The sequence below is a fragment of the Polyodon spathula genome, chromosome 9 (assembly GCF_017654505.1).
Source record: "Polyodon spathula isolate WHYD16114869_AA chromosome 9, ASM1765450v1, whole genome shotgun sequence".
In the NCBI taxonomy this organism is placed as follows: Eukaryota; Metazoa; Chordata; class Actinopteri; order Acipenseriformes; family Polyodontidae; genus Polyodon; species Polyodon spathula.
Genome location: NC_054542.1, coordinates 33,032,528 through 33,046,111, shown reverse-complemented (window position 1 = coordinate 33,046,111; position 13,584 = coordinate 33,032,528). Strand labels below are relative to the sequence as shown.

General features: G+C 35.6%; 1 protein-coding gene across 1 annotated transcript; it reads left to right on the top strand.

Annotated features, from left to right (window-relative positions):
- The first annotated feature begins 945 nt into the window (after window positions 1–945).
- LOC121321072 (coiled-coil domain-containing protein 138-like) lies at window positions 946–10,215 on the top strand. The gene is made up of 5 exons (XM_041259981.1): window positions 946–1,062; window positions 1,426–1,603; window positions 5,386–5,562; window positions 9,253–9,358; window positions 10,122–10,215. Exons 1-5 carry the CDS (start codon window positions 946–948, stop codon window positions 10,213–10,215), a joined length of 672 nt encoding a protein of 223 aa, XP_041115915.1.
- The last annotated feature ends 3,369 nt before the right edge of the window (window positions 10,216–13,584 follow it).

Here is a 13,584-nt window from a genome sequence, read left to right as displayed (position 1 = left end):
GTTCTTACTAACATCAGTGTTTATGACCTGCTGGCTACCCTCATGGACTGGATATCGGATAGACACCTATGTAATCTTGTGCCTGAAGGTGAAAATGACAGCAAGGGGGTGCCTGGCCAGCACACTTTACCAAACAACTGTATTGAAGAGAAATGCACAAAGGTTTGACACATGTGTATTGAATTTCCTTTTGTGCTTTATTGTTGCCAGATTGTTGTTTCACCGAAAGACATCTTTTGCATGTTTTAACTTGTCTAAGTCAATGATGGTCTTTGTTTCCACAGATAACAGAACAATGGCTCTTGGAGAGTAGTGCTTTTTTAATTTGAATGTACAGGGTTGCAGAATAATCACAACTCCCAGGTGTTTATCGCATTTCTTTAGGGAATCTGCAGCTTTCTAAATTAATGACATTAAAAATAAATTACATAAGAAACCACTAATGTGTGTGGTCGTTTAAAATATTGTACAAACTTTTGGCTCGTATGATCAGGAGGTTACTGGTTTGAAATCTGGAACTGGAAGCCTTGACTGGGTGCCCACAGCAAGTGCTACATTGGCTTCTGCACTGCTGTTCATCTTGTCGTGCTTCAGTGACCCACCAGTTTAAATAGCAGTTTGAACCATTCTAGATTTCCCTGTGAGCCTTAATTATAAGTTACGTGTACAAAAGGTGAGTATTGTGTCTGATTTAAGCTGCCACTAAATTCTAAAATGCCTCAAACCTTGCATTTTGTTGCCCGGTTTATAAAAAGTAATCCTTCATTTTATATATATATATATATATAATATATATATATATATATATATATATATATATATATATATATATATATATATATATATATATATATATATATCATCGGATATATAGTTCAAAAAATATATATAGACTTTGCGATTTGCTGTTAATATGCCATCTTAAGGCCAACTTATAACTCTAGGATGTTGCCTTTGCTGACAGAGCAGTTTCATCTGATGCCAGCTATAAACTCCAAGCTTCACGTACTGCTGGTACAATTCATCTATTTGACTTTAAGGCAGTTAGAAATTGGAACACAGGTTATTCTCTCAAATGCACTTCATGTCAGTATATTTATATTGACTGAAGCAAATGGAATTTGAATTGTTTAGGTTCCATATTGCAGAGTTGTGATGTAATGTACATCTGTACTGTATGTGCTTCATTTTCTGCATGTACTGTATATACCTCTAGACAATGTCAGAGGGATTATTGTTAAAAAAAAAAAAAAAAAAAACATTGCTTTGCAAGATGTATACCATTTCTTATACAGAATGACAACAAAACATATTTTTGTGGGAGACACGGAAACAGTATCGAGGAAGAAACCTTCTCTTAAAAATTTTAGGATCAATACATTTCCTAGTTAAAATACGTTTTTAGGAACAGGGTCTGCAATTTAGCAAACTTCTCTGACTTCAACTCTGAGAAGGCTGGGTAAAGAAATCTGCAGAGGTTCACCAGAAAGTCCTGAAGAACAAGCTAACATTGCAAAACAAAAGTCTGCAATCTTCTTCAAGAGTCCTAACCTACGTATAAGATTTTTGTCAATGCTAATAGTTCTTAAAACAATTTCACAAGGTAAGGCTGCTTGAATAATTGTATAGAAGCAAAGGAAAATGGGTGAAACGTTTCACTGTAAGATACAATGCAATCCATATTGTGATATGCATGTCCTGATGTAGTATAATGAGTATCACAATACATGTAATAGTCCTAGTAGGCTTCACTGTGTGAAGTGTAATAGGATAAAACGCATGTTACCAATGGACTATTTCGTTACGTGAAGCTTAAATGAGATTGAGGAAATATATATAGGGTTCATAATAACTTTGATTCAAGTTTTTTCAACAACCATTTGGCATAGTATTTTTGGTCATAAATCACAATCTTTTTAAAATGTGTATATAACTGTACATATAAGTATCTGGTGGGTTAATGTTTGTAAAAATAAGTGAAATATCAGGAGGGGTCTTATTCAAACTGGGCAATTTTAGATCAAGGGAATAGACTTCTAGAATGCTAACACTGAGCGAAAAAGAAAGTAGAAACGAATTTATCAGACAGGAAAAGCTAAAAATATAACAAATGAAAAATTGAAAAGCTTACTTTTAAGCATTGGAATGATAAGTACTCTATTGTACTCTGCTTGTAGGAGTAGTGTTTATGGGCTTCACAGATGTGATTTGTCTGGTTTTGTCATTGAACAAGATATATATGCATGACTTGCGAAGGTGGATGCTGATTAATACTTCTGTGAACTGGAGAGAAAGCTGGATCATGTGTCTTGATTTCATTTGATTCTGACAGGGTTGGTGCACTCTGCTTTAATAAACCAGTTAAATGAAAATTGAATGGCATTTCTAGAATGATTCATTATGGTCACGCAAATTCCCTTTTCTTTATTTTATGCCAGCTGGACTAGTTCTGCAAACACTACACTTTTGAAGATTATGATTAAAATCAGCAAACTCACTGATGCCAAACTTAATCTTTTCATTTTATTTTATTTTGTGCTTATTTATTTACTCAGATAATTAGGCATCCCCATGAGGAGAGCTTGCGTGAGTTCAACTGATCTCATAAACCTTCAGATGCTGACTTGAGTCCTGGAAACTTTTTAAAATTAAGTTTCAAGGCTGAATAATAAGGATCATAAATTTGTTGCAAAGCAGTCCTGTATATTACTAAAACAGATAAGACAGCACTGATAATCAACTGGTTATGTATGGCAGCTGTTTTTAATGAAAGATCAGTCTTACACTTCCTGAGTCAAACTTTTTGCAGTGCCACTACATTTATGTATGTATTTATTCTTAGTATTAGGTTTCCAAGCTGGCTTGGGAACCCTGTTTTTATTGTTATTTTTATCATTTTTCCTTCCAAAACATTAAACTGTAACCAATCAACATGAAACTTAGCAGGTATCATCCCGTGTAGATTACAGTTCAGATGCAAAACATTGCGGTCCTGTGTCAACCAAGATGGCAGTCTGACGCATTTTTGGGAAAAACCTTTCAAAATCATCTTCTTGGGAGCCGTTGGACTGATTGATCTGAAACTTCACACACGTCATCAGCAACCAAACCTGAAGCAAAAGTTGCTGCTGTAAATTTCACTATCAAAATGGCTGCCACCAAATTCACCAGAATGTGCCCAAACATCAAACTGCTTCTGTTTGCAAACAGTCTAACCAACAAACGCTTAACTTGGTAGGCATCATCCTGGGGACAATGCAATAAAAATATGGCAAAATGATGTTGTTCTGTAAAACAAGATGGCAGCCAGACCTACGTTTTGTTCTTGAATATAAAACCGCTTCAATTGAAAAGTGGTTTATTTGATTAACTCCAAAGTTGACAAGCATCATCTCTGTGTCAACACAATTGGCCTCTACTTAAGGTTAAATGTAAAATTAGCTTATAACTCTTTACAGTATGTATGGTCATGGTTACTGTGGTGTTTTAAAGTTATAAAGCATCGTGAGAATTAACTAATGCAGTATTTTGAATTGAAACTGCTCCAGAAAACTGATCTGTTGATGACACTAGTGCTGCAATGCTACAGCTTACCAAAATATCCAACTGATACTGAGCTTGGAAGCCGTAAAACTGCCTGGCATTTGTTGTTATTATTTAAACACAATTAGAGTATGTTTTGTTTGTTACATTTTTTTCACCATACAGACATACTGGCTAGTGACCGAGAACTTGTGTTTGTTTAGCTGGGCTAATGTTAAAGATGAAAAAGAGTAAGGGTGTCTGCTAAGAAATTAATAATTGTTCTACACAAGTCTAAGGAAAATTGAATGAATGTTGTAAGTGTAGTACATTGTTTTTTTTTTATTGAATGAGCTGAGGATCTAACATATATCTATATCTATATCTATATCTATATCTATCTATCTATCTATCTATCTATCTATCTATATATATATATATATATATATATATATATATATATATATATATATATATATATATATGTATATGTGTGTGTTTTTAAATCGGGTTTATGGAAGCTTCTATAGACACACACTGAGACAATAGCACTGTATATACCTTTACAATTTTAGTGGTGTTTTGGGGCATCCCTTCTACTTTAAATAACACGTATTCTATAAAGGTCCAGAATGCTGTCACAAACGGTCTGAACAGCCCTTTTTATGAAATCTACGATATACACATTTAGTTTAGAAACATATCTCTTTCTAGTTGAATGAAATCTCGATTTCAATCAAAGGTTCCACTTTTAAAACAGGTATTTCCAGTCATTAACACAGGGTCTGGACACTTGAGCATGTCTATCCTTTCCGTACTTAAGTGCTCCCCCTTTTGTACAAATTACTATTACTGACAAAAGCATAAAGTTCCTAATCTTTTGTATTGATGTTTAATTTGTCTACCAGTGCAAGGCAAAATTGAGCCATGGGTTACAAACATCTTGTAAAGTCTTCAAAATAATATTTTTGATCCTTCCTCTGTTGGTGGAATGTACCATTGTTTTAAAGAATCTTAAGTTTAAACATAAAAAATGTGGATTAAAGTTATTATTTGTAAAGTGTAGACATTGGAAATAAAAAAAAAATGTTTCTTGTTTATTGAACTTTGTATTCCCTTTTAAGAGCTGTTTTAAAGTTAGCTCCTTTCTTGTAGTTTTGGGCAGTCTTCACCTGACTGGCTACAGTGGTACTCTGCAAACCTTCATCAAAACACCAAGCATGTTTGCGCTATCAATAAATCCTTTAATCAACAGTCAAGGAATTGAGCTTCAATTACAGAAGTCATGGAAATCAAACACACAGCTTTGGATCACAGTGATTCATATTTGCATTAGCTGTTGAAAAAATCTATCCCATGGTCTTGGGGAGATGTTTATTCTCAGGTCACCCCATATTAGTTGTGTGAAAGAAGACATCCTTGAGTCAGATGGTGTCTTTGTTGCTGGCTGGTGGTGAGGGTGACCTGATGTCTATAAAGACTTTTTTTCAATACATTTATTTTTTACTGCCCTAATGACCACTTTTGTCTATTTTGACAAGAAACCATTAAATAAAGACTGTCCGTAGGTCCAACTCTCATATCCTTGCTGGGATGTGGAGCAGAGGATGCTGTTGGTTTATTTTTTTTAAAATTGTTTATGAATGGACATTTTATATATTATTCATGTATTAATGCCTTAATACAAATGGTCAGTGTCGCTTTTGGTGGGGTATGTGTAAGCGAAGGCTGCATGCTGGCACTTTTAACAATAACATGTATTTCAAAGCTGGGCAGTAATTAACATTAATGCTTGTGAAGAAATCGGTCTTTGCGGTCATCCGTGTGTTTCCTTCTCTAATCCTGCTCCTTGTTGTCTTCCAGCGGACTACTTGGCTCAAGCTTTTTACACTTTACACAAGGACTTAAAGAGTGATGAAGGAAAAGCTTTGTTCCTTGAGTACCAGGCTTTACCTGTAGTTCTGAACCACCTCAGGACATCCAGCAAAGGCCTTCTTTCTGCAGCTTTGGACATACGGCTGCAGATGAGCATGGAGACGAGTAAGTAATAAAGAATAAGGGGGGGGGGGGGGGGGGGGGGGGGGGGGAATATACTGGGGGGGGGGGGGTCGGGAGGGGGGGGGGGGGGGGGGGGGGGGGGGGGGGGGGGGGGGGGGGGTGTGGGGGTGGGGGGGTGGGGGGGGGGGGGGGGGGCACGGGGGGGGGGGGGGGTGGGGGGGGGGGGGGTGGGGTGGGGGGGGGGGGGGGGGGGGGGGGGGGGGGGGGGGGGGGGGGGGGGGGGGGGGGGGGGGGGGGGGGGGGGGGGGGGGGGGGGGGGGGGGGGATATTGTAAAATAACGAAGGGGCGGGGAACCACTCGAAATATCGCGGGTGTCGGGGTCCAATATAAATCTTCTACGCAACCCGCTTTTTCTCATTTTTCTTATAAAAAGGCAGCATACCATTTTAATTTGTACTGCGGAGGGTAATTGCTTCTCACCAACTTGTGTCTCCAATTAATTTCATGAGTCTTCTCCTTTCTCAAATGCCCAAACCCACAGGATTGAAAGAGTCCATTCCCAACATAGGAGGCTTGTTGCTAGGGAGCTGACGTCACAGCCCTGTGGCTTTTGCTAGTGCATTGCTGCCACACATCAGCACCTCGTTGGCTAAAATAAAAACCTCTTCAGCAAGTAGATATTTAATTTGCTTTGTGTTCTTTCTTGTGCAATGCGTGTGTACATGATAACAGTACGATATTAATGCTTTGTTTTTAATAGTTTTGTATATTTTTGTTTGTGGTGTGCAGTACAAAATAAAACAAACAGTAAGTTTCTAAGTGAAATTGCCTATGTATATTGCAGCTAAGGTATGTGCACTGAGGCTATGTAATGTGTGTGTGTGTGCATATAAAAAGCTACATGCAGATAAGGGGGAAATTTTATAAAGGCTTTAAAAACCATATATATTTTTACACTATTAGCATAACAACTTTCTGCAAACCCTTTATCATTTTACTTTAGATTCAGAATTTAGCTGGTGAAGCTCATTTGTTCTGCCACCACATTAACAGATTTGTCAGAAGGAACAAATAAGTATGACATGTAACCATTTGCATGTTTTTAGGGATGATTAGTTTTGACCTACTTATTATTTTGTTTTCAAAACAGCCTTTTACATATCCCCCTGAAGGACCTCCCAGTTCAAAATAAACTAGATGCACTGTTACTTTTGAATAAACAGGGCTTGATTTATTATGTGGTCATAGTGTTGACCTACTGTTTTTGTTTTCTAAAATATCTTCTTAGTTTAAAGTAGAAGGGAAACACCAAATGCACACATGTGGACCACACACAAATATTTATATATATATAAATCTATATATATAGACACACATATACATATATACACACACACACACACACATATATATATATATATATATATATATATATATATATATATATATATATATATGATAATATAATCAGATTGCTCACTTTGAACTTGAGGTGAGATACTATGTCACCAGTCGTACCTTATATACTATATATATATATATATTATATATATATATATATATATATATATATATATATATATATATATATATAATGACAGATTAAAGATATTTAAGTGGTAAAAGTCAGAGCTTTATAGTAGCCGGGAGCCTTGTTTCTGGTTTCAAGTGGTATGTTTGGGTGACCGGGTTGTTTGTGTGTTGTTATTAACTTTGAGGTTCTGAGTAATTGAGTAATTTACCTGAGCATTTTTTTGGATCACTGTAGCATCAAATAAGTGGTTACTGATATTCAGTTTTCTAAAATGTTTTAAAAGTTTCAGCAACCTTTTTACCATACAAGTTTTAAAGAAATACTGCAGTGCTTTAGTTCCAAGGCCATGTGAAGGTGTGAGATAGTGTTAATTAGAAAAGCACTGGTTTCAAAGAAGTGTTGCTTATAGATGTATTTATATAACCTAATGAATAACGTTTCCTTGTGTAAAATTAAGAGTTAAAACCAAACATGCTCTGTTAAAACACTTCTCTGCAAGTGTGGACAATTCTGTTCTTATTTCTGCAACAACTTAAATTCACTAATTAACTAAGGATGCATGTAGGCAACAATATGTTAAGAGTGAATCCAATGAACCAAACATCAGTTGCCTTTTGAAAAGGAAATCCGGTTTAGAACTTATTTGTTTATTTCCTGCCTTTTGAAATCATAATTTCTTTGTAGGTCTTTGACAGATATTTACTGTAATGTTCAAATGAGTGTTCACTTATACAGTTGGTTTGTAACATCCTCATGCAATATGTACCAGGCACTTCAGTTTTCAATACACTGCAAACATCCCTTAATTATTTTATTTTACTTTATTGTGAAAGTGCCACTGCTGACATTTCTCCAACTGTTTATATCTCATAATCTGTTTCAGATGGAAACTCATAATAGTGCCCCTCCTGCTGTTGAGGTCATGTGACTTTTTTGGTTTACTCGACAGATCACCCACTTTGAAACTGTGTCTTCCTATTTGGTACATAGCTGTATTCTGCGATTCTCTCAACCACCTTTTATTATCGCCGTTGTCCTGTAAATGTGGCCACACATGTTTTAACCACACATATTTCGTCCACATTTCAACTGCTACTCATTTGTTTACATTTATAAGAACACTAAATTTCTAGTTTGTTTAATTTACGTATCTATGGTATAAAAATAGAATGATTATGAGGCTATTTCTGAAGATAATCAAGATTGTGTTTGGTCTGTGTTTTGATTTTCTATTGAAAAATTTAAGCGTGGTTTGTTTTCATATGCAAGCATATTTAAAACTAAAACAATTTAATTTGAATAAGAAAATACATATATAAAAAAAGCTCAACTGAACTGTATCCATTAAAATAAACAAGAAATCGTCATATTAATCGGACAGGAGTATCAGTCCATTGTTGCAGTAATGTTGCTAAATGTGCAGAACCTGGCAAGCCTCCCTCTTTGGAAGTTTATTTATGTTCCTATAAGCCCATAAACCCCTGCCAGATTTAAAGGACGCCACAGTGTAAACAGCTGCATGTCTTCATATAATGGAGTGAACCGAGTGCAATCCTGCTACGTGAAACTGAACACACACAGTTAAGAAAAAAGGAAGCCAAAATAACTTCACTTCAAAAGAGGGGGTTAGTTTACCATCTGGGATATTTAAAAAGCAAATTTAACTTAATCTCGACCCTCCTAAATTGTTTTTAAATTACCTTAATGTGAAAGGCAGTAAGAATCCTGCTTTATCATGTTTTATGTATTTTGACTCTTGGCTCATTTTAACTATCCTTCCTGTTTTTTCCTCTCTATTACTTCTCTCTTCAAACCCAGCACCTGTTCCTCTTTATTGCACGAAAGCCACATTGCTGCTTTTAAAGTGAAGGATTTTTTAAAATGTTGATATTGATTTGTAAGGATGCAATGTGGCCCAGGGCTTGTAACCAGAAGGTCATCGGTTCAAATCCCACCTCTGCCTGAGCAAGTCACTTAACCTCCTTGTGCTCCATCCTGTGGATGCAATATTAAATCAATGTCCTATTGTAAGTGACTCTGCAGATAATGCACAGTTCATAGCCTACCTCTGTAAAGCGCTTTCTGATGGTGGTCGACTATTAAAAGTTGTCACACTGAAATGGGAAAACAATAACATATTATTCCCAATGCTTTGGTATCATTAAGGCTGCTGAATCCATTTTTGAAAAACCTGCAGGAATGAGGCATTTTCCGAATGTTTCATTGCTGCTTCAAAACCCTAAACTGGAGGTCCTGCTGCTGGAAAAGATCAGCATTATCCTGCAGAAACTCACCACAATAAAGTTAGGATGCTTTTTTTTTTTTTTAGTTGAACAGTTTTTCAACATGATTGTTTTGACCTTGGAAATGCACCCCAGTGTGTTTTAAAGTAAACATATCTCATAACTCTGTGAAGATTGTGGGATATCCTTACATGTGATTACATTTTTAAACTATTTATTTGGATACCAAGCAAACTAGTTTTATTTTTGTATTTGTGGCATTTTACAGGTATTTTCTGTTTATAAGTTAACTGCATTTATGTATGTGGGGATATTGCCCCCATGTGAGAATTGGGGTCAAAAGCAAGATAGAAGCAGCTTGCTGCTGTTTTTCAGTGAGGATTTATACTCCTGTTTTTAGCTACTATACTTCAAGACTGGAACTCTCTTCACAAAGGTATATTAAGTTCATATCTGATTCCCAAAAGTTTTTTTTGCCTTAAGTATTGTTTCACAGTGCCTATAAACCAGGATTGTATTGAAGAATTCCATCATATAAAGGATTTGGGGCTTGCTTGCAATTAAAGTAAATAAATAAAACCCAAGCTGTAATAGTAAAAAGCCAGCTACATCAGTTCGTAATTGATTTGAAACAAAAGCTGTTTTTAGTTTTATGCTTGTTCTCAGAAGCAGTCTTATATTACTTTTAACAGGCCTAACTATAATTTATTCATTGGGCCAAATAGTGTAATCAGTTGTTATCACTGACATCTCATTGTTTAATGTTAAAGTTATTAGAGTGGATTTTACTGACATGTAAACCTTTATTTCCCTGTGCTTGCAGGGAGAACAAAAAGCTCTTTGAACTCCTAACGATGCACCTCATAATCCAGGAGATGCACAGGACTGCTGACCCTGACCACACCTTTTTGTCTTAATTTAACCCAATTTGGGGAAGATCAAGCAGAACCCTCTATCTTCCTTTGCCTTTAGATAGTGTGTTTTGTACATTTTAAACCAAGACCTTTTTCTGCAAGAAAAACTATATCATTCCCCTAATGTGTGTTTGTCATGAAGTCAGTGATTTTATATTTACAACGATATAGATCTAGTTAGTTTAATTTTTTATTTTGGGGAGATTTTTGTGTTTACTTTTTAATCTAGTATTTGGAGTAAATAAATTCTGTTTAACCAACAAAAAATACGAAGGGGTAAACTGCAGGATTAAGTTTATCAACTGGTCTGTTCTAGGCTTAATACTGCTAATCACTTACCACCAGCAACCTTGTTTGACGTGGTGAAATGCAAACTAAAGAATACTAAATAATATGTCCATAGTGTTAATCTGTATGATAATCAGCTGTTCTAGGATTGTTCTTTCAATTCTGATTCATATTGCTACAAGCTGTTTCATATAATTTTGGAATAATTTCTTTAAAAAAAAAAATTTTCAAATAAAATATATTTGTTTGTTGTGTTACAGCTGATGTTATCAATTTTTTTTTCTGTTTTAAATGTTTTTAATCATGAAATGTTTTAAATTAATAACATCCCAACACCTTTTAAAGTTGTTAACTTCTGTAAGCTCATCTCAGGCTTATTGTGATAAAGGTTGTTTAATGGCTCTTTGTTTCTGATAAATTGCTAACTGCTGCAATCTGTTCTCCAGATAAAAAATAAAAGGTAAATGTCAGAGTAAAAAATATACTTAAAAAAAAAAAAAGAGTTTTTTTCAAATCTGAAAATTCGTCTCCGTCCATTCCAAAAACTAAAGCATTTTATTTCTCTTGGTTGGTTCAATGTATAGCATCTAGTCTCTGTCCTTGTGTTTTTACGGTTTAAAGAATGTTTAAGGCATCTACAGCTAACAAGAAAATTCCCAATAAACATTACAGTACCTAATGCGTATTATCATCCTTTAGTAGGTATTTTCTACAGGATGCAAACATTTATGGTAAACATTTAATTTAAAACAGAAATCACTAAACACAAACACTATTACAAGAAACTACGTTTGCCACAGTTGAAGAACACAAATTATAAAACTGTTTGAAAAGCTGGGGTCAGTTGGAGCGTATTTTCTTGACTGCAATATTCCTGGGGAGGGATTATGACCACAGATACTTCTTTGATAATTAACGTGCCTAGAACCTACAAAAAACACACAATTTCCACTGAGGCAAAAAAGTTTCAAAGTGTTGTATCTGTCAGAACCTGTTTGCAACACTGTATTCATTAGGACCCTTGGGGATATGAGGAGATCCACAGATAACTAAAGTCCTGGTACAGTAGGTTGTATTTTTTATTTTTAAGGCTAGATGTTGAATTCAAGGAAATGCTTTGCCTGGTGTCTAGCATTTTTACATTTAGAAGGTCATCCAGATATTTAGAGAAAAGACCTTTTATTGGGTTACTACAGTAAATACATCACCTATTTCATCTTCTCCCTTCCCGTTCATTCCAGCATCAAAACAATGTAGGTTTAGGTTTACAAACAGAGACAGGAGCAGCAGCATTCCCGTTAGACCACTTCCTCACATTAAAACAAGCCAATGGCAGTAAAATGGATTCTTTTTAAAGCTATGCTTGCCCAAACGTTTATTTTCATCAAGTTCAAATGTTAAGTGATATAGATTTCCCAGTAAAATATCAGTACCTGACTTATTCATTTTTATAACCTTAATAAACTTGTTTTTTATAAATAAACTGTGTTTCTTGTATTGCATAGTCTAGCGCTGTGAAATGTAATAAAGGTGTGGGTTTACTATTTAATAATCCAAGATGTCAATGAGGATGCTTCTGAGAGCAATCATGATATGTCTTAAAACAAAACAAAACAGACTTGGGTGTTGAGAGATTTTATAGGCAGGTCCAGGATATGAACTCTTCATTAAATTGTCAAACCCCCAATGAAAACTATTGTAATCCATACAAAAAGGCTTATTACCAATAAATACAATATTGCACATGTCATAGAGAAGAGCATTACCCAGAGTATGATCTTTTTTTCTTATGGTCTTGATTTAGCTTTCAAACTGGGAAGTTTCATTAAGCGCTAAAGCAGGGGTAGGGAACCCTGGTCCTGGAGGGCCAGTGTCCCTCCTGCTTTTTGTTCCAACTGTGCCCAAAATTACTTAATTAGGTATTTAGGGCACAGTTGGAACAAAAATCAGGAGGGACACCGACCCTCCAGGAACATGGGTTCCCCACCCCTGCGCTAATGAGCAAGCACTTTTCTATCATATTATTACTTTTCTAAATTTAGTGTGTCCAAATATTATTATTCTCCCATTATGGCTGAATGGGTTACTTTTATACTAAAGTATGTTATTACTCTACATATAAAGGAAGACTGATATGATATAGGGGTAGATCAGATAAAAACGGTTGATTGTTAGACATTCATTTTTTAAAATTATATTTAAATTATTCACAAACACACATTGCAGGTTAAGTTCAAGTTGTTTGGTTGTAGCTGGGTCCCAATTGAGTGCTAGTTTTCCTCTGGTGGACCAGATTTTCTTACCAGGTTACTCAAGATTCTGAGAGCTCTATTGAGGCCACATGGGTGCTGTACACATCTAAGTCACCAGGAAACTAAATTCTTAAAAAGAGGCGCTATACATTAAATCACACCTGCAATCCCCCTCCAGTGGCTACAAAGAATAGCAAGAGACTCTAGAGCAGGGGTGTCAAACTAGAGGGCCGCAGTGTCTTCTGGCTTTCATTCCACCTGAGTGCTCAGTTATTTAATTGGTCTAATTATTCTCTCCAGGCCTCAAAATGTTTCATAGGTAGTGTACCATGAATCAAGTGCATTTTTTTAATCATCAACTTGAAAAATACTAAACATCCAATTGAACAAATAATTAGATCAATTATGTTAATTAAGAGCTTAAATTGGAATGAAAACCAGAAGACGCTGCTACCCTCGAGGACTGGAGTCGGACACGCCTGCTCTAGAGAGCTGGTTTGGTCATGACGTGTTTGTGTCAGTCTAAGAGTTTTTGGCCTGTTCCAGTAGCTTTTAATTTCCACTCAATGCTGATGAGCCCCCCCCCCCCCCCCCAAAAAAAAAAATACCAAACAAACAATATTGTACATTGTTATATTCTATTATAATCTTGTAACAATGAGAGTTTAGCAATTTTTTATCTTAATTTTCATCTGACCTTCAAAATATACTTTTATACAGTTTTTGCTATGCAATACATTTAAAAAGCTCATTTATGAGCAGTGTTTTTTTTATTTCATTATATTCTGTAGCACTTTATGCAATGTGATTAACTGTTTCTGCGTTATTTACT